This window comes from Pongo abelii, chromosome 20 (genome assembly GCF_028885655.2).
Source record: "Pongo abelii isolate AG06213 chromosome 20, NHGRI_mPonAbe1-v2.0_pri, whole genome shotgun sequence".
Lineage (NCBI taxonomy): Eukaryota > Metazoa > Chordata > Mammalia > Primates > Hominidae > Pongo > Pongo abelii.
In genome coordinates this window covers 14,778,313-14,803,149 of record NC_072005.2, presented here as the reverse complement: position 1 = coordinate 14,803,149, position 24,837 = coordinate 14,778,313, and the positions used below count along the sequence as shown (strand labels likewise).

Sequence of the window (24,837 nt, the reverse complement as noted above, 5' to 3'; positions counted from 1 at the left end):
ATGGTGGGACAAGATGCCCAAGAATGTGAAAAATAAGAGATTTAAAGGTTAAAGGGAAGTGTGGGGTGGGTGGGGTGGGGCTGTAAGAGGAGAGTCCAGCTGAGGAGGAACGGACCTTGTTGGGGGCCCGAGATATTAACCGTGGCCTTGTCCTGCAGGATGTGATACACATAGAACTAAAGATTGAAAGAAAGTGTGGGAGGGGTGAAGCCAAAGGAAGGTAGCCCATCTGAGTAGAAAGTTCTGTGCAGGGCAGAGGAACCCTGGTGTGGACCCAGAGATTCAACCTACTCCAAGATTCAACCTTGGCGTCACCCTGCAGGCCCTTCTGTGGTGGGCCTTGTCTCCATTCCAGGGATGGGCAAGTTGCTGGCTGAGGCCCCCCTGGTCCTGGAACCTGAGAAGCAGGTGCTTCTGCATGAGACACACCAGGACTTGCTGCAGGATGGCTCCACCATCCTGCTGTCTGATGTCATCTCTGTCTTTCTGAGCACCAACGACACCCAAAACCTCAGCTCCTCAGTTACCATCACCTTCTCCCACTGTGTGAGTGCTGGTGGGGTGGGGTGGTGGGTGAATAGTCTGAGTTCAGGCATAGCCTTGATGCTCAGCTCAGCCCTGGGGCTCAGGGGTCTCTGTTATGGGTACATTATCTCCCCAGGAAAGTCAGTCCTTCCCAAGCTGGCTTTGGGTAAGCATCTCTGAGCATCAGACCTACCAGCTCACACCTGTGTTCTTTTTTTTTTTTTTTTTTTGAGACAGAGTCTCGCTGTGTCAGCCAGGCTGGAGTGCAGTGGCACGATCTCAGCTCACTGCAGTCTCCACCTCCCAGGTTCAAGCGATTCTCCTGCCTCAGCCTCCCTAGTAGCTGGGACTACAGTTGTGTGCTACCACGCCCGGCTAACTTTTTTTTTTTTTTTTTTTTTTTTAGTAGAGATGGGGTTTCACCATGTTGGCCAGGCTGGTCTCGAACTCCTGACCTCAAGTGATCCACCTGCTTCAGCCTCCCAAAGTACTGGGATTACAGGCGTGAGCCGCCACATCCGGCCCACACCTGTGTTCTGTTCTTGCAGTCGGTGATCCCGAGACGGAAGGTGCTCTGTGTCTTCTGGGAGCATGGCCAGAATGGATGTGGTCATTGGGCCACCACAGGCTGCAGCACGATGGGCACCAGAGACAACAGCACCATCTGCCGTTGCACCCACCTGAGCGGATTGTCCGACCTGGGCAGCTTTGCCATCCTCATGGACCACTACGATGTGCAGGTGAGACCCTTAGGAGGGGCTACACTCTGCATTTATTGCTGTGTAACAAATCCCCACAGACGTAGCAGCCTTTAAAAAAAATATGCATTATCTCACAGCTCTGGGTCAGCAAGCTGGCATAGCAAGATGGCTTTTCTGCTCAGGGTCTTACAAGACTGAAATCATCATGTCACCCCACCCCCAGGGCTGCCGTTTCATCTGAGACTTGAGGTCCTTCTCCAAGCTCCCTGGTTGCTGGCAGAATTCAGTTTCTTGTGATTGTAGGACTGAAGTCTCACTTTTTTAGCTGTCAGGAAGGCATCACATTCAGTTTCTAGAGGCCACTCACATCCCTTTTCACATAACCCTCTGGCAAACCTCTAGCATTCCTATCTGGAGGACAAGGAAAAAAATTTCCTGCACGCAGAATCCCTCTTAAGCTTTGTATTAGTCGGGGTTCTCTAGAGGGACAAAACTAATAGAATAGATAGATAGATAGATAGATAGATAGATAGATAGATAGATAGATAGATAAATTTGTGCCTGCTTATATTCTAGCCACGCTGGCAGCTGATTAGATGGTGCCCACCCAGCTTAAGAGTGGATCTGCCTCTCCAAATCCACTGACTCAAATATATACATATATATAGAGATATATATAGAGAGATATATATATAGATATATATAAAGGGGAGTTTATTAAGTGTTAACTCACATCATCACAAGGTCCCACGATAGGCCGTCTGCAGGCTGAAGAGCAAGGAGAGCCAGTCGAGTCCCAAAACTGAAGAACTTGGAGTCTGATGTTCGAGGGCAGGAAGCATCCAGCACGGGAGAAAGATGTAGGCTGGGAGGCTAGGCCAGTCTCTCTTTTCACATTTTTCTGCCTGCTTATATTCTGGCCACACTGGCAGCTGATTAGACGGTGCCCACCCAGATTAAGAGTGGATCTGCCTTTCCCGGCCCACTGACTCAAATGTTAATCTCCTTTGGCAACACCCTGACAGACACACCCAGGATCAATACTTTGTATCCTTCAATCCAATCAAGTTGACACCCAGTATTAACCATCACAAGTTTTGAATCTGATTCTCCAGGAAAAGCCCGGATCTTGTAAAGACTCATCTGATTAGGTCTGGCCCACCCAGGATAAACTCTGTCTTTTTTTTTTTTTTTTAGACAGGGTGTCTGTCACCCAGGCTGGAGTGCAGTGGCACAGTCATAGCTCACTGCAGCCTTGACCTTCTGGGTTCAAGGGATCCTCCTGCCTCAGCCTCCTGTGTAGCTGGGACTACAGGCATGCACCACCATGCCCGGCTAGTTTTTGTATTTTCACTAGAGATGGGGTTTCTCCAAGTTGGCCAGGCTGGTCTTGAACTGCTTACCTCAAGTGATCCACCCGCCTTGGCCTCCCAAAGTGCTGGGATTACAGGCGTGAGCCACCACGCCTCGCCCACCTGACTTTCTTATCTCATCACTTAGAGTAGATGCAAGGGACATCATCATCATATCCTGTGGGAAAAAGGGCCAAACCACCCTTTTGTTTTCCATCACAAGAACATCTTATCAATATCCTCCCAGGCAGCAAGCCATACTGCCCAGCCCCTCCTGCCCAGACCTGTAATTACCCCAGCCTGTAAGCAGCAGTGGGTTCTGGCACGAAGCTAGCTCCCCACTCCACAGGTCTCATGCTGGACATAAACCCGCATTGCTGTAGAGCTGCCAACTCTCTCCCTGTCTTTCTTTAACCCTCACCTTCCCTTCAAAACCTAACGGGCCCACACCTGGAATCTCTGTGCTTTGGAAGGCTGAAACGGGAGGATCACTTGAGCCCAGGAATTCGAGACCAGCCTGTGCAACACAGAAAGACCCTGTCTCTACAAAAATTAAAAAAAAATTAGGACGGGTGTGGTGGCCCACGCCTGTAATCCCAGCACAGGCCGAGGCAGGTGGATCCCAAGGTCAGGAGTTCAAGACAAGCCTGGCCAACATGATGTGACCCCGTCTCTACTAAAAATACAAAAATTAGCCTGGCATGGTGGCGCGTGCCTGTAATCCCAACTACTTGGGAGGCTGAGGCACGAGAATCGCTTGAACCCAGGAGACGGAGGCTGCAGTGAGCAGAGATCACGCCACTACACTCCAGCCTGGGCAACAGAGCAAGACTCTGTCAAAAAAAAAAAAAATTATCAAGGCATGGTGCCATACATGACTATAATGCACGCCTGTTGTCACCTACATGACTACACCTGTATTCCCAGCCAGCCAAGAGGCTCGGGTGACACCTTCACAAACTAAATTAAATTGGTGACATCTTCACAAATTTACCTGGCTCCCTCATTCTTGAATTTGCTGTGCCAAAATAAAAATTTAAAATGGTGGTGGGGTCATTACCCCAGAGCAGGAAAGCATCACTGTGAACTCTTCTTTTCGGGGTCCCAGGAGAAGGATCCCGTGCTGACTGTCATCACCTGCGTGGGGCTGAGCGTCTCTCTGCTGTGCCTCCTCCTGGCGGCCCTCACCTTCCTCCTATGCAAAGCCATCCAGAACACCAGCACCTCACTGCATCTGCAGCTCTCGCTGTGCCTCTTCCTGGGCCACCTCCTCTTCCTCGTGGGGATTGATCAAACTGGACACAAGGTATTGGCAGCCATGTTCCAGAGTGCTCCCTTCCTTGACGCAGGGGATGCTGGCTCATGGAATGATGTGGCATTTGATTCCTTAATATAATGGCCCGGCTGGGCGTGGTGGCTCACGCCTGTAATCCCTGCACGTTGAGAGACCGAGGCAGGCAGATCACCTTAGGTTGGGAGTTCGAGACCAGCCTGACCAACATGGAGAAACCCTGTCTCTACCAAAAATACAAAATTAGCCAGGCATGGTGGCACATACCTGTAATCCCAGTTACTCAGGAGGCTGAGGCAAGAGAATCTCTTGAATCCAGGAGGTGGAGGTTGCGGTGAGCTGAGATCGCACCATTGCACGCCAGCCTGGGCAACAAGAGTGAAATTCCGTCTCAAAAAAAAAATATATATATATATATATACACGTATGTATACACATACATGTATGTGTATATACACGTATGTATACACATACGTGTATGTGTGTATATACACGTATGTATACACATATGTGTATATATATACGTATATATACACATATATAGGTATGTGTGTACACATATGTGTATGTGTATATATACATATATACACATATATATGTATGTGTGTACACATATGTGTATGTGTATATATACGTATATATACACATATATACATACACATACATGTATGTGTATGTGTATGTACACGTATATGTATACGTATATGTATATACGTATAGGTATACGTATATATACACATATATATATAGGCCCTTGAGTCCTGGGGAATATTAGAAGAGAACACCACCAATTTCCCATTGCCTGACTCAACTACAAAGCAAATGTTCTCTACAATGCCATCAAATATCTCAGAATTCTCCCCAATTGCATGGTACGGGAGAAGCCATGGGCCACACTCAAATCTGACTGCCGCTCTGGGCGTCTTTTACTTCTCCCCCAGGTGCTGTGTGCCATCATCGCCGGTGCCCTGCACTACCTCTACCTGGCCGCCTTCACCTGGATGCTGCTGGAGGCCCTGCACCTCCTCCTCACTGCACAGAACCTGACGGTGGTCAACTACTCAAGCATCAACAGATTCATGAAGAAGCTCATGTTCCCTGTGGGCTACGGAGTCCCAGCTGTGATAGTGGCCATCTCTGCAGCCTCCAGGCCTCACCTTTATGGAACACCTTTCCAGTTAATGCAAATTCTCACAGTCCTTATCTTCTCCAGCATAACCATGGCCATTGCTAGAACCTAGATAGCATTTTTATGATACCTGCTTTTAATTAGATCAGTAGGGATTTTAGGCTCTATTGGTTGGATTACACTGCAGCTCCTCATTCTTAGCTATTGAGTTTATTTCAATTACATTTCAAACTAGGCATTGTAGAAGAGGGTTTTTGGAAATTTTCTGAATGAAATAAAGGGCAAGTCTGTGGAAAGCATGAATAGGACAAAGACACTATGTCATAATCCCTAGGGCATCTTTCTGCTAGAAGATTATAATAATTAAGGAGGGTCAGCCTCAGTGGCTCACACCTGGAATCCCTGTGCTTTGGGAGGCTGACACAGGAGGATCACTTGAGCCCAGGATCTTGAGACCAGCCTGGGCAACACAGCAAGACCCCTTCTTTACAAAATTTAAAAAATTAGCAGGGCATACTAGCACACACCTGTAGTCCTAGCTACTCAGGAGGCTGAGGTGGGAGGATCGCTTGAGCCCAGGAGTTCGAGGTTGCAGTGAGCTATGATTGTGCCACTGCACTCCAGCCTGAGCAACAGAGAGAGACATTGTCTCTAAAAAATAATAATAATAGTTAGGGATAATGTATTTAAATCTCTCTCATTGAAAATAGCAAGAATGAAATCAAAGTGCTCATGATAGCATTTTTTTTAAATCTAACCTACTTTATCCAAATCTTTTAGGATGCTTCAATTTTTCATTTGAAAAAGTAGACCTGATTTGAATAACCAAAATAATTGATACTGTCATAGTTAAGATTGGCGAGATGCTTACTTTGTGCCAGGTACTTTTCTAGCTAGGTTGTTTGTTTCTTTGTTCATTTGTTTGTTTGCCAGTTGCACTGGTTGAAACCTCCAGGACACTGTTGACTAGAACAGCAGACAATTTTGTCTTGCTCCTGAACTTAGGGAGAAAGCATTTACTCTATCCTCATTAATGTATGATGTTAGCTGAGGATTTTTCATAGATACCCTTTTTCAGGTTAAAGAAATTCTTTTCTATTCCTAGTGTGTTGGGTATTTTGATGATGAAAGGGTGTTTGATTCTCTCAAATGCATTTCTGAAGCATATAATTTTTAATTATATGGGATTAAAATTATATGATCACATTATAATTATATAATTATATCAGATTATTTTATATGTATGTGGAGGTTGCAGTGAGCCGAGATGGTGCCATTGCACTCCAGCCTGGCAACAGAGCGAGACTCCATCTCAAAAAAATAAAATAAAATAAAATAACGAGATCATGTCTTTTGCAGGAATATGGATGGAGCTGGAGGCCATTATCCTAAGTGAATTAATGCAGGAACAGAAAATCAAATACCGCATGTTCTCACTTGTAAGTAGGAGCTAAACATTGAGTACCCATGGACACAAACAAGGGAACTTCAGACACCGAAGCCTACTTGAGGGTGGAGAGTGGGAGGAGGGCGAGGATAAATAAACGACCCAGGTCATCAGTACTGTGCTGATGACCTGGGCGACAAAATAATCTGTACACCAAACCGCCGCAACATGCATTTTACCTACATAACAAACCTACAAAGTGTACCTCTGAACCTAAAATAAACGTTTAGAAAAATGTTGTACATGAATGCTCATAGAAGCAATATTTAAAATAGTCAAAAATTGGAAACAATGCCTATCACTGATGAATGGATAAACAAAACGTAATATATCCACAATGAAATGTTATTCAGCCATAAAAAGGAACGTTAAGAGACCATTCAGTCATTATTTATTTATTTAGAAACACTCTGTCACCCAGGCTGGAGTGCAGTGGCTCTATCTTGGCTCACTGCAACCTCTGCTCTCTGCTTCCTGGGTTCAAGCAATTCTCATGCCTCAGCCTCCCGAGTAGCTGGGATTACAGGCATGCGCCACCACACACAGCTCATTTTTTGTGTGTTTTTAGTAGAGAAAGGATTTCACCACGTTGGGCAAGCTGGTCTCAAACTCCTGACCTCAAATGATCCACTCGCCTCGGCTCCCAAAGTGCTGGGATTACAGGTGTGAACCACTGCACCTGGCCTCATTCAGCCATTTTTAAATGCTGCAATATAGGTCTTGCTCTGTTGCCCAGGCAGGAGTGCAGTAGTGCAATCACAGCTCACTGCAGTCTTAACCTCCTGGACTCAAGCGATCCTCCCACCTCAGTCTCCCAAGTAACTGCGAATACAGGTGTGAGCCACCACACCCGGCTATTTTTTTATTTTTTGTAGAAACGGGGTCTTGCTCTGTTGCTCAGGCTGGTCTCAAACTCCTGGCCTCAAGCAATCCTCCCACCTCGGCCTCCCAAAGTCCTGATGTGAGCCACTGTGCCTGGCACAACCTTCCATTTTTGTTTCATTGTTAGAATGTATCTAATTGTGTGTACCTTCCTTGAGTTGAAATTTTGGGGATCTAAGACTGTGTTCATTTTCTTCACCACTGTATCTTCAGAGCCAACCACAGACCCTATCACTAAAGAAACACTCAATATTGTTGATGTAGGAAGGAAGTGAGGAAGTGGTAAGGAGGGATGGCATAGATTTACATAACTGTTCCATATCTCTAAAAACTGATGCATTTTTTTTTATCTCTCTCTCTCTTGTTCAGCTGCTGGCTCCAACCAAAAAAGGGATTTATATGGGGCTTCCTTGGACCTGTCTGCGCCATCTTCTCTGTGAGTGACATCATCTAAGCATCCTCGCTGCCCCACTGAGGGTCATTAGAAAAACAAGATAATAAAGATGGTGACAAGAGCAGGAATGTTCCCTGGGTTGTCATGGATTGGGTTCAGTTTCCTAAGACCACTCTTGAATCTTCAAACTCTAACACTGTTACTTAATATTTAAGAAAAAGACTTACGTGTATAATTCATATTAGACAGGCTAGGATGAAGAGATAATGAGCTTCAGGCCCTGTGTGGTGGCTCATGCCTGTAATCCCAGAACTTTGGGAGGCCGAGGCAGGCAGATCACTTGAGGTCAGGAGTTCAAGACCAGCCTGGCCAACATGGTGAAACCCTGTCTCTACTAAAAATACAAAAATTAGCCAGGCGTGGTGGTAGGTGCCTATATTCGGGAGGCTGAGGCAGGAGAATCGCTCGAACCCAGGAGGCAGAGGTGGCAGTGAGCTAAGATTGCACCACCACACTCCAGCCTGGGCAACAGAGCAAGACCCTGTCTGAAAAAAAAAAAAAGAGATAACGGGTTTGGTTTCAAAATCTATTCAACAAATCTTCTGTGGTTTTCTGAAGGTGAATTTAGTTCTCTTTCTGGTGACTCTCTGGATTTTGAAAACCAGACTCTCTTTCCTCAATAGTGAAGTGTCCACCCTCCAGAACACAAGGTAAGATGGAGAAGGGGCTGATAACCACACAGACATGTATGGTTCCCAAGAGCCAAGCCATGTGCCTCAGCAACCACTGAGGTCCCTTCTCAGGGTCTTTTGAAGAGACCCAGTGTAAACAGACGCAGCCATCCTTCTATGGCAGCCATCTCAGATTCAGTGGTATCCTGTTGAGACCCCATGCAACATGTTTTGTCCATGTCTAATCTCAGTCTGTGCATCCCAGAGCAATAGGAAGAATTTTCATTGGCTGGTAAATGGTATATCTACAAAATAGGATATGATTCAACCACAAAACAGAATGAAACCATGTCATTTGCAGCAACATGGATGAAACTGGAGGTCACTCTCTTAAGTGAAATAAGCCAGGCACAAAAAGACAAATACCACAGGTTGTCACTTACATAGAGAGGAGCTAAAGAAGCTGATCTCGTGGAGGCAGAAAGTAGAATGATGAAAGTTAGCCGGGCGTGGTGGCGGGCACCCGTAGTCCCAGCTACTCGGGAGGCCGAAGCAGGAGAATAGCTTGAACTCAGGACGGAGGTTGCGGTGAGCCGAGATTGCACCACTGCACTCCAGCCTGGGCAATAGAGTGAGACTGCCTCAAAAACTAAAAATAAAAATAAAGTAGAATGATAGATTCCAGAGTCTGGAAAGGGTATGTGAGTGGGCAAGGCAATGAAGAGAGGTTGATTAATGGGTACAACATACAGTCAGATAGAAGGAATAAGTTATAATGTTGGATGACAGAGTAGGGTGACTCTAATTCACAATATATTGTATATTTCAAAATAGCTAGAGGGGAGAATTTGAAGTGTTCCCAACACACACAAATGCTAGACACTCGAAGTGACGGATACCCCAAATACTCTGACTTAATCATGACACACTCTATGCATGTTAAGAAAATATCACATATGTCCCCACAAAGATGTACAAACATTACGAGTCAATAAACTAAAAGGTTAAAAACTTCTTTGGACTTTTGTCAGCAATCCTATAACAAAAGCACAAAGAAGGCCGGGCACGGTGGCTCATGCCTGTAATCCCAGCACTTTGGGAAGCTGAGGGGCGGGGCGGATCACAAGGTCAGGAGTTCGAGACCAGCCTGGCCAAAGAGGCCAGCCTGACCAACATGGTGAAACCCCGTTTCTACTAAAAATACAAAAATTAACCAGGCGTAGTGGTGGGCGTCTATAATCCCAGCTACTCAGGAGGCTGAGGTGGGAGAATCACTTCACCTGGGAGGTGGAGGTTACAGTGAGCCGAGATCGCACCACTGCACTCCAACGTGGGTGACAAAGTGAGATACCATCTCAAAAAAAAAAAAAAAAAAAATCCTCTACAGCACTTGAGCAGCTTGTTGTTCCAGGCACCCATGTGCAAAATTAATGAACTTTCTTCTAGGTTCCTATCATTATCCTTTCCAAATTTTGTATGTCATGCTTTGGTTGTATTGGTGATTTGAGGAGACTGTGTAGTTCATGAACACAGAAATCTCTTTGCGTGTTTAAAAAATAATCTTTTCTTTTTTTTTTTTTTTTTTTGAGACAGAGTCTTGCTCTGTCACTCCCAGGCTAGAGTGCAGTGGTGCTATCTCGACTCACTGCAACCTCCGCCTCCCAGGTTCAAGCGATTCTACTGCCTCAGCCTCCTGAGTAGCTGGGATTACAGGCGCCCCCCACTACGTCTGGCTAATTTTTGTTTTTTTTTTAGTAGAGACCAGGTTTCACCATGTTGGTCTCTACCATGTTGGTCTCAGGTGATCCGCCTTGCCTCGGCCTCCCAAAGTGTTGGGATTACAGACGTGAGCCACCACGCCCGTCCCCAGGTGGCATTTCTACTGTGGGCTATCATTGACAGTAAAGATCTAAGCTGATCACAGCCCAGTCTGAGAAATCATCTACAGGGGAGGGCAGGGGACTCCATGGGCACAGATGAAATAGCCTTGATTCTGTTTCTCTGGGTGCATCACCAGCCTCTTTTCTTATTCAATCCAGGATGCTGGCATTTAAAGCAACAGCTCAGCTGTTCATCCTGGGCTGCACGTGGTGACTGGGCATCTTGCAGGTGGGTCCGGCTGCCCGGGTCATGGCCTACCTCTTCACCATCATCAACAGCCTGCGGGGTGTCTTCATCTTCCTGGTGTACTGCCTCCTCAGCCAGCAGGTACCACTGCCCAGCTCCCACCCAGGACTCTTCCTGTCCTCACTGCTCTCTGTGAGCTGACCCATTGCATGCTTTGCCTCTGCAGGTCCGGGAACAATATGGGAAATGGTCCAAAGGGATCAGGAAATTGAAAACTGAGTCTGAGATGCACACACTCTCCAGCAGCGCTAAGGCTGACACCTCCAAACCCAGCACGGTAAGATCACGCATTGCTCCAGAGCACTTCACTAACTGACCCACCTGAGGAGCATGTGCCTATCACACAAGGAAATCTGGGAATACAGCAGGCAATGCCCTAGAAAGGTTCACATCTGAGTACACCTTGACTCATTAACCATTAGCAATGATCTCAGTTTAAATGTTTTTTTTTTTTTTTAATCAGTCAGGCCTGTTGGGATTACAGTCATAGCCTGTCATCCCAGCATCTGGGAGGCCTAGGCAAGAGGAGCACTTGAGGTCAGGAGTTCAAGATGACCCTGGGCAGCATAGCAAGATCCCATCTCTACAAAAAATAAAAATAAAAATTAGCCAGACATGGTGGCATACACCTGTAGTCCCAGCTACTCCTCGAGAGGCTGAGGTGGGACAATCACTTGAGCCCAGTAGGTTGAGGCTGTAGTGAGCCATGATCATGCCACTGCACTCCAGCCCAGGCAACAGAGTGAGACCCTATCCCAAAAATTAAAAAAAAAAAAATGCTTGGCTCTTACTCCTTAGGGAACTGTGCTTAGCTTGACTCTCACACGCAAAGACTCCTATTGGACACCTACTGTGTGCCATGCATGGTTAACTAAATGAGCAGGAATTGATCTGAAGCAGTGATGCACGTTCTACCCAGAAGCATTTACCCTATCCCTTTCCTCTACATACAAGTCTATCTCACAGTCACTTGGCACCACCACCCCATAAAGGCAAGCATGGGAGGAAATGCTGTACATATGTATGAATTAAACAGAAATAAGTGTTAACTGGGATTTAAGCTTTCTTAACAAGTCTGCCTCTACCAACTACCACTTAGTAGTGGGTAGTGGGCAGTGCCTCTACTCAGCACCCTCTACCCGCTGCAAAACTCAGAAAGAAAAGCAGTAATGGGGCCAGTGATGGTGGCTCATGCCTGTAATCCCAGCGCTTTAGGAGGCTGAGGCAGGACAACTGTTTGAGGCCAAGAGTTCAAGACCAGCCTGAGCAACCCAGTGAGACCTCATCCCTATAAAGCATTTAAAAATTAGCTGAGGGTGGTGGTGGTGTGCATCTGTAGTCCCAGGGACTCAGGAAGCTGAGGTGAGAGGCTCACTTGAGCCCAGGAGTTTGAGGCTGCAGTGAGCTATGATTGTGCCACTGCACTTCAGCCTAGATGACAAAGCAAGACCTCTTCTATAAAAAATAATACAAATAATAAAATTAAATAAATAAAGTTTTAAAAACACACTGGGCAACCTGGGAATCAGCAGGTGATGCCCTAAGAGAGTTCACATTTGAGCGACTCTTTGACTCATTAACCATTAGCAATGATCTCAGTTTAAACGCTTTTTTATAAATCAGCCAGGAACAGTGGTTCAAGCTTGTAATGCCAGCACTTTGGGAGGCCGAAGCAGGAAGATCACTTGAGCCCGGGACAACTTGGGGATCACTTGAAGCCATATTATCCTATGCCTCAATGGCATGGGATAATTCATGACATTGATGACTGATAACCAACATTTATTAATTTAGACATACAAAGTTCTCTTGTATTTTTCTCACCTCTTCTTCCATCTTCTCCAGATTGTATGTGTAATTCTAACCCCATTTCACAGATGAGCAAAGTAAGACTACTTGGATTTGTGTGAAATGTACAGAGTCTCGGCCAGGCGCAGTGACTCACGCCTGTAATCCCAGCACTTTGGGAGGCCGAGGCAGGCGGATCACGAAGTCAGGAGATGGAGACCATCCTGGCTAACACGGTGAAACCCCGTCTCTACTAAAAATACAAAAAAAAAAAAAAAATTACCCAGGCGTGGTGGTGGGCGCCTGTAGTCCCAGCTACTCAGGAGGCTGAGGCAGGAGAATGGTGTGAACCCAGGAGGCAGAGCTGGCAGTGGGCCGAGATCACGCCAATGCACTCCAGCCTGGGCGACAGAACAAGACTCCGTCTCAAAAAAATTAAAAAAAAGAAAAGAAATGTACAGTCTCTTCGGCCAGTGAGATTTAGGCCTCTTGAGTCTTCCTTCACATTTAAAGAGCCCACTCAGGGCCAGGCACAGTGGCTCATACCTATAATCTCAGCACTTCAGGAGGCCAAGGCAAGCAAATCACCTGAGGCCAGGAGTTCGAGACCAGCCTGGCCAACATGGCAAAACTCCATCTTTACTAAAAATACATAAATTAGCCAAGCGTGGTGGTGCACACATGTAATCCCAGCTACTCAGGAGGCTGAGGCACAAGAATTGCTTGAGTCGGGGAGGTAAAAGTTGTGGTGAGCCAAGATTGTCCCATGCCACTGTACTCCACCCTGGGCAACAGAGCAATACTCTGCCAAAGGAAAAAAAAAAAAATGTCTATTCAGCCTGGGCAACGTAATGAGACCCCATCTCTATAAAAAAGTTTTAAAAATTCACTGGGCGTGGTGGTACATGCCTGTAGTCCCAGCTACTTGGGAGGCGAGAGGATCGCTTGAGCCCAGGAGTTGGAGACCAACCTGGGCAACATGGCAAAATCCCATCTCTACACAAAATATAAAAACTAGCTGGGCATGGTGGTGCATGCCTATAATCCCAGCTGCTTAGGAGGCTGAGGCAGGAGGATCACTTGAGCCCAAGAGTTGAAGGCACAGTGAGCTACGATTGTGCTACTGCACTCCAGCCTGGGTGACAGAGCAAGACCCCTTGTGTAAAGTAAATAAATAAATAATAAATTTTTTAAAGTCTTGAAAAGAAGCCCACCATACTGCCATGCACTCTTTCCACATTTGCATTTCTCTCCTTACCTTTTTCCTTTTTTATTTTATTTATTTTTTTTTTTTTTGAGACAGAGCTTCGCTCTTGTTACCCAGGCTGGAGTACAATGGTGCTATCTTGGCTCACCGCAACCTCCGCCTCCTGGGTTAAAGCGATTCTCCTGCCTCCACCTCCCAAGTAGCTGGGATTACAGGCATGTGCCACCAAGCCTGGCTAATTTTGTATTTTTAGTAGAGATGGGATTTCTCCATGTTGGTCAGGTTGGTATCAAATTCCCGACCTCAAGTGATCTGCCCGCCTCAGCCTCCCAAAGTACTGGGATTACAAGCATGAGCCACCACGCCTGGGCTCATTACCTTTTTCATCCAACCTGCACAATTTCTGTTTCCAACGCAGGATCTTCTATTTCCTTTTCTGTTCTCACTAAATGCCCTCACCACCTATGTCACACACACACACACACACACACACACACAAATCCAAGTCATCATGATGACACATTGTAAACTCCATGCTGTCAATCATACAACCAAACATGAGCATCCGCCTTCCACATTCCCATATTATTGACTGTCCATCCTGTCTTTTTTTTTTTTTTTAGACAGAGTCTCACTTGCTGTCACCCAGGTTGGAGTGCAGTGACTCCATCTGGGCTCACTGCAAACTCTGCCTCCAGGGTTCAAGTGATTCTCGTGCCTCAGCCTCCCGAGTAGCTAGGATTACAGGCGCCCACCACCACGCCCGGCTAATTTTTGTATTTTTAGTACAGACAGGGTTTCACCATGTTGGCCAGGCTGGTCTTGAACTCCTGGCCTCAAGCCATCTGCCCGCCTTGGCCTCCCAAAGTGCTGGGATTACAGACGTGAGCCACTGCACCCAGCCCATCCCTGTCTTGGACTCTCCTACATCCTTCATACTTTATAAAGACCTTGGTGATTACGTTGGGTTCACCAAGACAATCCAGGGCAATTTTCCCGTCTCAAGATCCTTTTCATAACCGTATCTACCAAGTCTCTTTTTCCATGTCAGGTAGCATTTACAGGTTCGGGGGGTTAGGGATGTGAACCTCTTTGGGGAGTCATTATTCTGTCTATCATACCCATATAGTTTGGGTTTACCTATTGTATAATCATCAAAATCTGCCTCATATTGTAGATATCTGCATAAACATTTATCACCCTTTCACCACACACAGCCACTAGAAATGATATATACACATTGAAGGAAGAAAACGTGTACTTTTGTGTAGGGAATTAGAGTTAGGCCATCAGATAGCCAATAAAGGCTTCTGAAATTTAAGGTGTGTGATCAGATATTTCTGCCAACTACGGACAAAGGACCAAGAAAATCCGTTGCATTACTTAATGTCATTTTATCTTCTATTGTTTCCTAAAACTTGGTATCTCTGGTGTTTGAAAATGTATGTGCCTTGTTCGGACACGCTGGCTCACGCCTGTAATCCCAACACTTTGGGAGGCCAAGGCAGGCAGAGCACTTGAAGTCAGGAGTTGGAGACCAGCCTGGCCAACATGGCAAGACCCCACCTCTACTAAAAATACAAAAACTAGCCAGGCATGGTGGTGGATGCCTGTAATTCCAGCTACTCGGGAAGCTGAGGCACAAGAATCACTGGAACCCAGGAGGCAGAGGTTGCAGGAAAGCCAAGATCGAGCCACTGCACTCCAGCCTGGGTGACAGAGTGAGACTATGTCTCAAAAAAAAAAAAAAGAAAGAAAAGAAAATGTGTGTGTCTTGCTCTTATTCTGAAGTCCATGGCTTTCTTCAGTCTTGTTTCATAAAAACAAAATGTCTTGTGATCACTACTGAATAATCTCCTGAACACAATATTTATTAATCTCTTGAGCACATATTAATTATGCATTAAATACTAACTATATAAGCAAGTGAAGCTGACCATCTCGAACCATAGAAATTACACTGAGTTTCCTATGAACCTAGGAATAAATAACTTATATTGGAGATGGAAAAGATATGGAAAAAAGAAATTCAGGCCGGGCGCAGTGGCTCACGCTTGTAATCCCAGCACTTTGGGAGGCCGAGGCGGGCAGATCACTTTAGCTCAGGACTTCAATTTTGCCTGGGTAACATGGCAAAATTCTGTCTCTACAAAAAATATAAAAATTAGCCAGGCATGGTGGTGCATCCCTGTAGTCCCAGCTACCAGGAGGCTAAGATTGGAGGATTGCTTGAGCCCAGGAGGTCAAGTCTCCAGTGAGCTATGATCCTATCACTGCACTCCAGCCTCGGCAACAAAGCAAGACCTCTGTCTCAGGGGGAGAAAAGAAGGAATTCAGTGCTTCTTCTTTTAAATCTTATGTGATTAACAATATAACACTTCTAACATTTCATTAATTTCCCACCTGGCTCCTTTTATGACTCCACATTTAAAGCAACATTACACAAACCCTGGAGCTCAGAGGTCAAGACCTACATTTGGAAACAGATAGATCTTTTTAAATGTTTTTTAATTGATCCATAATAGACGTACATAGTTTCTAGGTACATGTGATCATTTGCTACACTCATATAAGCAAATCAGGGTAACTAAGATATCTATCACCTTAAATACTTATCTTTTCTTTGTACTAATAACATTGAAATTATTCTCTTCTAGCTATTTTGAAATGTATGGTAGATTAATGTTAACTATAATCACCCTACTTCAGATACGACTTTTTTTTTTTTTTTTTTTTTTGAGAGGGAGTTTTACTCTGTCGCCCAGGCTGGAGTTCAGTGGCACCATCTTGGCTCACTGCAACCCCTGCCTCCTAGGTTCAAGCGATTCTCCTGCCTCAGCCTCCCGAGTAGCTGGGACTATAGGCGCCTGCCACCAAGCCCGGCTAATTTATTATTATTATTACTATCGTATTTTAGTAGAGACGGGGTTTCACCATGTTGGCCAGGCCGGTCTCAAACTCCTGTCCTCAAGTGATCTGCCCGCCTCGGCCTCCCAAAGTGCTGGGATTACAGGCATGAGTCACCGTGCCTGGCCCAGATAGATATTTTACTGCAACGCATTTACTTCCTCTTAACTTTGGTAACTTGGGGTTTAGGACTCATACAAAGATGGGGCTTCTGAGAAAGAACAGGATGGAGCTAAATGAAAGCTGATATGGCCTTTTGATGTTGCCCTGACAAATACATATGGTAAGAAAACCTTATGATTAAAGCCTTCTTGGCCAGGCATGGTGGCTCACACCTAGAATTCCAGCATTTTTGGGAGGTTGAGATGGGAGGATCACTTGAGCCCAGAAGTTCAACAGCAGCTTGGGCTATACAGTGAGACCCCATCTCTACAAAAAATTAAAGTTAAAAAATGAGACAGGCATGGTGGCACATGCCTGTAGTTGCAGCTACTCGGGAGGCTGAGGCAGGAGGATCACTTGAACCTGGGAGTTGGAGGTTGCAGTGAGCAGAGATGGTGCCACTGCACTCCAGCCTGGGTGACAGAGCAAGGCCCTGTCTCTAAAAAGAAAAAAAAAGACTTCTTAAATTTCTTTTTTTAAATAAATTTTATTGTGTATATACAGAATTGAAGTTTAACCCGTGAAGTTATGGGATACGTATAGATAATAAAATGGTTATCTATATGTGAAGCAAATTAATATATCTATCATCTCACATAGTTACTTATTTTTGTGGCACAAGCAGCTATAATCTACTTATTTAACTAACTTCTTATTTCTTTTTCAAAATAGAAATTATAGGTTTTCTTTCTATAGTCTTATATATATTTCTAAATATATATGTTTCTAAATATATTTAGAAATATATATAGAAATATATATTTAGAAATATATATATAGAAATATATATTTAGAAATATATATAGAAATATATATTTAGAAATATATATAGAAATATATATTTAGAAATATATATATAGAAATATATATTTAGAAATATATATATAGAAATATATATTTAGAAATATATATAGAAATATATATTTAGAAATATATATATAGAAATATATATTTAGAAATATATATATAGAAATATATATTTAGAAATATATATATAGAAATATATATTTAGAAATATATATATAGAAATATATATTTAGACATATATATATATATTTCAGGCCAGCTCAGTGGCTCACACCTGTAATCCCAGCACTTTGGGAGGCGGAGGCAGGCAGATCACCTGAGGTCAGGAGTTCAAGACCAGCCTGGCCAACGTGGTAAAACCCTGTCTCTACTAAAAATACAAAATTGGCTGGGCGTGGTGGCACATGGCTCTAATCCTGGCTACTCGGGAGGCTGAGGCAGGAGAATCGCTTGAACCTGGGAGGCGGGGGTTACAGTGAGTTGAGGCTGCGCCATTGCACTCCAGCCCAGGCAACAAGAGTGAAACTCTGTCTCAACAACAAAATACATACATATATATATATTTCAGGTTAACTAGAAAAATCTTCCGAATAAGATCTTCCCTCTTTGCCCGTGGAAAATCTGAACAATCTTTGAGCCATCTAGAGGGGAAAGAAAAGACTTTGTTCTGTGTGTTTCAAGAAATTCACCATGTCAGCAATATGAAGAATGTTATGGAAGGCGTGCTTGGCATTCAATTCCTGCAGAAACCAGAAATCTTCCATGCCCTGCAATGTGCTCATCAAACTCTCAGCATATGGACGGCCAGCTGTGGCCCATATCTTGGTCACTCTGAAGCACAATATTTATGAAGCTATAGAACGTTAAGACCTCTTCCACAGCCTCTCCTTCCTACAAAGACTCCTCCAAATCTTAAAATGAAGCAGGAAAATGAGCCTAAGAGGACTTTCATACCAACAACATCTGAAAGGACTAGCATGTTCACAACACGATCTGGATTTCTTAATTTGTTGTTGTTGTTGTTGTTGTTGTTCTCTAGTTCTACGGGTTTGATTATTTAGTCATGTGAAAAATATTGATTACTCACACATAGATCAAGAGAGACATGGCTCCTGCCTTCATGGAGCTTTTAGGGGAAAATGAAGTGGCTCTTGCAGCTAGAGTTGACTCAGAAGCTGAAATTCCTAGAAATCAGGTTTCTACTGCTAGGCAATTGAAGTATAAACTATTTTATAAACACTGTCTTCTTTCATCTTCACACCAACATGCAGAAAAGTTTCTAAGATCAGGGATGTGCAACAAATTCCATTTCAAAGGAATGAACTGCAAAACTCCTAAATATTCCAAGCAAATGCCCTTAACCCTGTCTGTTACCTGCTTTCCTTGAACAGAAATTCTACATGACCATAAAACCTCGAAGATGGGTATGGCACAGTTCATGCCCTGTAACCTAGCACTTTGGGAGGGTGAGGCAGGAGGATGGCTCGAGCCCAGGAGTTTGAGACCAGCGTGGGCAACAGAGTGAGAACCATCTCTACCAAAAAAAAAATTAAAAATTAGCCAAGCATGGTGGTGATATAGGAGTTAAGGAGAAGTCATTTAGGCAAATAGCAAGGATAGGAAGTCCTCAGTAAGGTTTTCCGTTTAATGAAAAGCAGCCCCCAAAATCACTTTCTTTTCTAACAAAGTGCAGCCTGTAAAATCAAGCTGCAGACATAGCTTGCTCGGGTGAATGCTGGCAGCTGTGCCAATAGGAAAAAGCTACCTAGACTAAGCGTGTCCAAAATGGCGGCTCCAAGTTCCCTTCTCTTTGCCAGCCATGTGTACAGTAAAAAGCAGACAACATAGAGTCAGCCAAGTGGAAAGCTCATTTGCATAATAAGATTAGGGTGCGGTGGCCAGCTTACATAGGGGTAGGCCCTAGGTAAATCAGACACTGCCTTCTCAAGCCTGTCTATAAAATCTGGTACACTATGACGAGGGTCAGATTTCCCATTCAGACGCCCCTCTCCCATGCAAGAGAGAGAGCTGTTCTCCTTTCTCTTTCTTTTGCCTATTAAACCTCTGCTCCTGGCCAGGCACAGTGGCTCATGCCTATAATCCCAGCACTTTGGGAGGCTGAGGTGGTCAGATCACCTAAGGTCAGGAGTTCAAGACCAGCCTGGTCAACATGGTGAAACCTTGTCTCTAGTAAAAATACAAAAATTAGCCAGGCGTGGTGGCACACACCTGTAATCCCAGCTACTCAGGAGGCTGAGGCAGGAGAATTACTTAAACCCAGAAGGTAGAGGTTGCAGTGAGCCGAGATCCTGCTACTTCACTCCAGACTGGACGACAGGGCAAGACTCTGTCTAAAAAAGAAAAAAAAAAAAAACCTCCGCTCCTAAACTCACTCCTTGTGTGTGTCCATGTGCTTAATTTTCTTGGCATGAGACAACGAACCTTTGGTATTACCCCAGACAATGATGCTGCTTCAGTGGCACATGCAGGAATAGCCAGATGTGGTCCCAGCTATGGGAGGATGAGGTGGGAGGGTCACTTGAACCCAAGAGTTCAAGGTTACAGAGAGCTATGATCACACCACAGCACTCGAGCCTGGGTGACAGAGTGAGACCTTGTCCCCAAAAAATTAAAATTTAAAAAAAGTTTTGAAGTTGCACAGATATAGGTTGATGAACTGAAAGTCTAAAAATAAATAGTAAAGTTATTAACATAATAAATGGAAATATATGTAATTCCAGGAACTATAACCTCCAGCTACAGAAACGCTTCTTAATCAAGAACCAAAAAGCAAAAGCGATAAAATAAAAACCTGAAATGTTTTATTTCAACAAATCTTAAAGCTTCTAAATAACAACATCATAAACAAAGTTTGATGTCAAGTAATTAAAATATTTACATTACAAAGGATTAATGTTAAGAGCCTAAAATAGGCCAGGTGCAGTGGCTCATGGCTGTAATCCCAGCAATTTGGGAGGCCAAGGCAGGCAGATCACTTGAGTCCAGTAGTTCGAGACCAACCTGAGCAACATGGTGAAATCCTGTCTCTACAGAAAAAATACAAAAAATTAGCAGGGTGCAGTGGTATGTACCCGTAGTCTCAGCTACTTGGGATGCTGAGGCAGAAGAATCACTTGAACCTGGGAGATGGGGGCTACAGTGAGCTGAGATGTCATCACTGCACTCCAGCCTGGGTGACAGACTCTGTCTCAAAAAAAAAGAGCATAAAATTAACTTAGAAAGAACTGTTTCAAACCATTAATTTAAAAAAGTAAACAAGAAACTAGAAAAAAATTATACAATGTATGAATAAACAAACTCTGCAGGCTAGGCACAATGACTTGTGCCTGTAATCTCAGCACTCTGAGAGGCTAAGGTGGCCAGATCGTTTGAGGCCAGAAGTTTGAGACCAGCGTGGGCAACATAGCAAGACCTTGTCTCTACCAAAAAAAAAAAAAAAAAAAAAAGAATGGGCTGTGGTGGCATGCATCTATAGTCCCAGGTACTCAGGAGGCTGAGGCAGGAGGATCACTTGAGTGCAGGAGTTTAAGGCTGCAGTGAGCTATGATCACACCACTGCACTCCAGCCTGGGTGACAGAGCAAGACCCTATCTCTAAAAAATAATAACAATAAATAAATTATAGGAAAGGAAAGACAAATGGCCAACAATTACATAGGATGTTTATCCTTACTAGTAATCAGGGAAAGTATAATAATAATACAAGAACACAATTCTATCAAATTATCAAAAACTGAACAGTTGGACAGTATTCAGGGCTGGTTTGGTTGTAGGAAGTGGGCATCCCTGTACAGTGTTAGGATATTAACACAGCCACTTACCAAGTGCAGTTGATTGTCTTTATTTGCAGTAATTATAACTCTATAAAGTCACTGTGAACACTGAATTAGCAAATACTTAACCATTGCTCCTGGGGGAAATATGTGTATATATATATATAATCTCACATAGATTATAATGTTAAGTTCCAAAAGCAACTCAACCTGGTAGATTCTAATTTTTTTTGAGGCAGGGTCTTGCTTTGTCACCCATGCTGGAGTACAATGGCACAAACACTGCTCACTGCAGCCTCGACCTCCCAAGGCCTAAGCAATCCTCCTGCCTCAGTCCCCCCCCCAAAGTAGCTGAAACTACAGGTATGTACCACCACACCTGGCTAATTTTTGTATTTTTTGTAGAGACGTGGGTCTCACTATGCTGCCCAGGCTCGGGGCTCAATCTCCTGAGCTCAGGCGATCCGCAGGCCTCAGCCTCCCTAAGTGTGGGGATTACAGGCATGAGCCACTGCACCTAGCCTCTATTTGTTTTACAAAAGAGAAACTGAGATCCTGAGTGTTAAGTGACTTGCCTGAGGCCATACCACTAACAGGAGCCAGGGTTAGGATTCAAACCCCTTCCAACTGGTCCCAGAGTTGGAGCTTCTTGCACTGCCCTACACTACCTACCATCTCCATCCTCTGGGCACCTTTGTATAAGAACCAAAACAGTACAGAGCATTGCTTTGTCAACTCAGCTGGGAACATTTCCCAGTGAAACTCACATTTTTCACTGCTCTGTGCCTGTCTGTATAAGCTCAATGAGTATTGATTTAGGGGCTTTGGAGAACTTTGAATGCTACCCCCCAAGTAACCATTGTTGGCAACCTGGTACCTCTACTTTTAGGCATTTCTCCTTCTCTATAGATAGTGCAGAAGTGACCCACTTGGTAACAAGCATCCTTGCCAAGCCTCCACCACTAGGTCAGTGTAAGAATTAAAGAAAGAGGAAAGAAACATGAAAGGTGGCTTGATGGTTAAGACAGGTTTATTTTAGAGAAAACACACCTGAGAGGGGCTGCTGGCCAAGTTAGGTTAGAGTCTTTTTTACAGACTAAGAGTGTTTAAGGATTTAGGGTGGGAGAGTTTCTTAGAGGCTTGGACTGCTTCTGTGTTTTTTTGTTGTTGTTGTTGTGCTTACACGGGAGGGAGAGTGATGTGTTTGCTTTTATACATTTTTCTGCAGCTGTAGGCATACCCCCCAAGTCTGCTTTTAGCTTCCCTATTTTAGTGCACCTGGAGGGAAAGGAATGTGCTTATTAAGGCCCACTGTTTTACTGGGGCCCATTGTATGAGGGTGAAGTTTGGCAGTTACCCAAGAGACTTTTCCTCCACCTTCCTCTGTGCCCAAGCTGTTTTATCTGCTTTTTACTGTCTGCTTTTTTTGGCTGCTTATAGTTTTTAAAAAAGTAATTTCCTTAAATCCAGAAGGCTAAAAATGAAGCTGAAACTTAAAGTGGCGGTGTTTGTCCAAAATAACGGGGCTCCTGCTCTGCCAGTCAGTACCCTCAAGTCACTCCTGATCCTCAACCTCCATGCCTAAGGCTGGTTCAAGAGACCACATAATATCTGCTTTTTATTACATACATGATGGGTGCATGGGATTCTGCATGCCCTTTGCTTGATATAGACTGCTGAGGTGAGATGGGGAATATCAGAGTCAGCAGCTGCTTGAGGAAGCAGAACACACAGCTGGAGGCTTGGAACATGTGGGTCCCTATGAGTGCAGAGCCTGTATCCCCACAGAGTCTACCTAGGGCAGGGGTCGCCAAATGTTTTCTTAAAGAGGCTGATTGTGTATATGTTAGGCTTTGTGAGCCAGGTATTTACAGCAACTCAATTCTACCGCTGTGGTATGAAAACAGCTATAGACAATCATAAATGAATGATCATGGCTATGTTTTAATAAAACTTTATGGACACTGAACTTGAACTTCATATATCAGTCATGTGACACAAAATATTATTCTTCTTTTTATTTGTTTTCACCCATTTGAAAAATGTAAAAACTATTCTTAGCTGTACAGAAACAGATGGTGGGCCAGATTTGACCCACTGCCCATAGTTTCCAGACCATGATGTTCAGGTTCACGGAAGCACTTCACTCTACACTAATTTATTCATCCATTCATCACATATGTGATGAGCACATACAGGCACACCTCAGAGATAGTGCAGGTTCCACTCCAGATCGCCACAATAATGTGAATATTGCAATAAAGCAAGTCACACACATTTTTTGGTTTCCCAGTATACATAAAAGTATGCTTACCCTATATCATAACGTGTGCAATAGCAATATGTCTTTTTTTTAATGTACATACTTTAATTTAAAAATAGTTTATTTCTAAAAAATGCTCAAGCAGGCACACAAAGTGAGCACATGCTGCTGGGAAAATGGCACCAACAAACTTGCTTGACACAGGGCTGCCATAAACATTCAATTTGTAAAAAATGCAATATCTGTGAAGGGCAATGAAATGAGGTATTCCTATACTCTTGTGCAAGGCATAATGCTAAATTGAGAGAAACTAAAACATATAAGACAGACATGATCCTATATCCAGGAATATTGATTATTTGTAAGATGGAAAATGAGGAGAAAGGAAAGGTGCAGTGCAATGGATTCTGTGGTCTGGGGGACACACAGCCCCTCTAAGGACGTGGCAGAAGTGAAACACAGACAAGGTTGGGGAAGGTAGGTCAGAGGAAACTCTAGGGTCAGCTGATGGCAGCATCCATTTGCCCCCATATCTTCACCTTTTTAAATTTATTAAGTCCATTCTCTTTATTTACGATGGAAATAATGTTAATTTGCTCATGGGTTGTGTTTGAATATTAAGTAAGAAAATAAAGATTAAGCTCTGGTATTTAGTAAGAAACCCAAAGACAAACAAGAGTTAAGGGGCAAGTAGGCAGCGGAGTTTCCCATCTCATTTCTCCAGAATTATATCATCCAGGTAGAAACATGAAATACGGCTTTAAGGTAGAGTTTGGCTTCTCAGCTGGATTTTAAGTACAAGACCACGCCCACCAAAGACTGCAGACAAAGGAGCTAGGGTACACGTTTGAAGAACCCTCTCCCTCCAGCTCTCCACCGTGGGGGTCCACTGTGAGCAGTTTCCCTGGCTGTTTTCCCCCTTTCTGCATCTAACAGTCATTGCACGCCTGGGGAAACAAAGATCCACTCAGGCCTTAGTCTCCTTGCGGGGAACCTACAATCCGGAAGCCAGAAGTATGTGACTAAGCTCCCGGAAGCCAGAAGTTAAGGAGCCCGGATGTCACGGAACTGGAAGTTTGAAAGTCCGGGGCCACTGACCTGCAAGCTTCAGAATCTGCAGATTTGGAGTCTTCAAGCCTCAATAGTGATCCTTTGATATCCAGAGGTTGAATTCTAGCGATCTGAACATGCAAGAGAGTACTGGATGTGGAAATTCTTCCAAATTAGTTGGGTGGCTGAAAAGGGAATTATAAGGAGGAAGAATGAGGGAAAGAGAAGAGAAATTGAATGAATAAAGGGGCCAATCCTTGGGGGGGAGGGGGCAGGAGGGGCGGTGCTTGAGACCAGGGCAGCATGTAAGGGACTGCCTATGAATGTCCTAAATATCTTCT

General features: G+C 44.2%; 1 protein-coding gene across 1 annotated transcript in view; it reads left to right on the top strand.

Moving 5' to 3' along the window:
• The window catches only part of LOC100444918 (adhesion G protein-coupled receptor E2), a 31,700-nt gene extending 20,839 nt beyond the window's left edge, over positions 1-10,861 (top strand). The window contains 8 exon segments of the mRNA XM_054541353.2: positions 323-546; positions 1,074-1,265; positions 3,687-3,884; positions 4,811-5,046; positions 7,697-7,763; positions 8,340-8,431; positions 10,432-10,600; positions 10,686-10,861. Coding sequence (XP_054397328.2) covers positions 323-546; positions 1,074-1,265; positions 3,687-3,884; positions 4,811-5,046; positions 7,697-7,763; positions 8,340-8,431; positions 10,432-10,600; positions 10,686-10,835 — 1,328 coding nt within the window. The 3' untranslated portion in view covers positions 10,836-10,861.
• Positions 10,862-24,837: the final 13,976 nt, after the last annotated feature.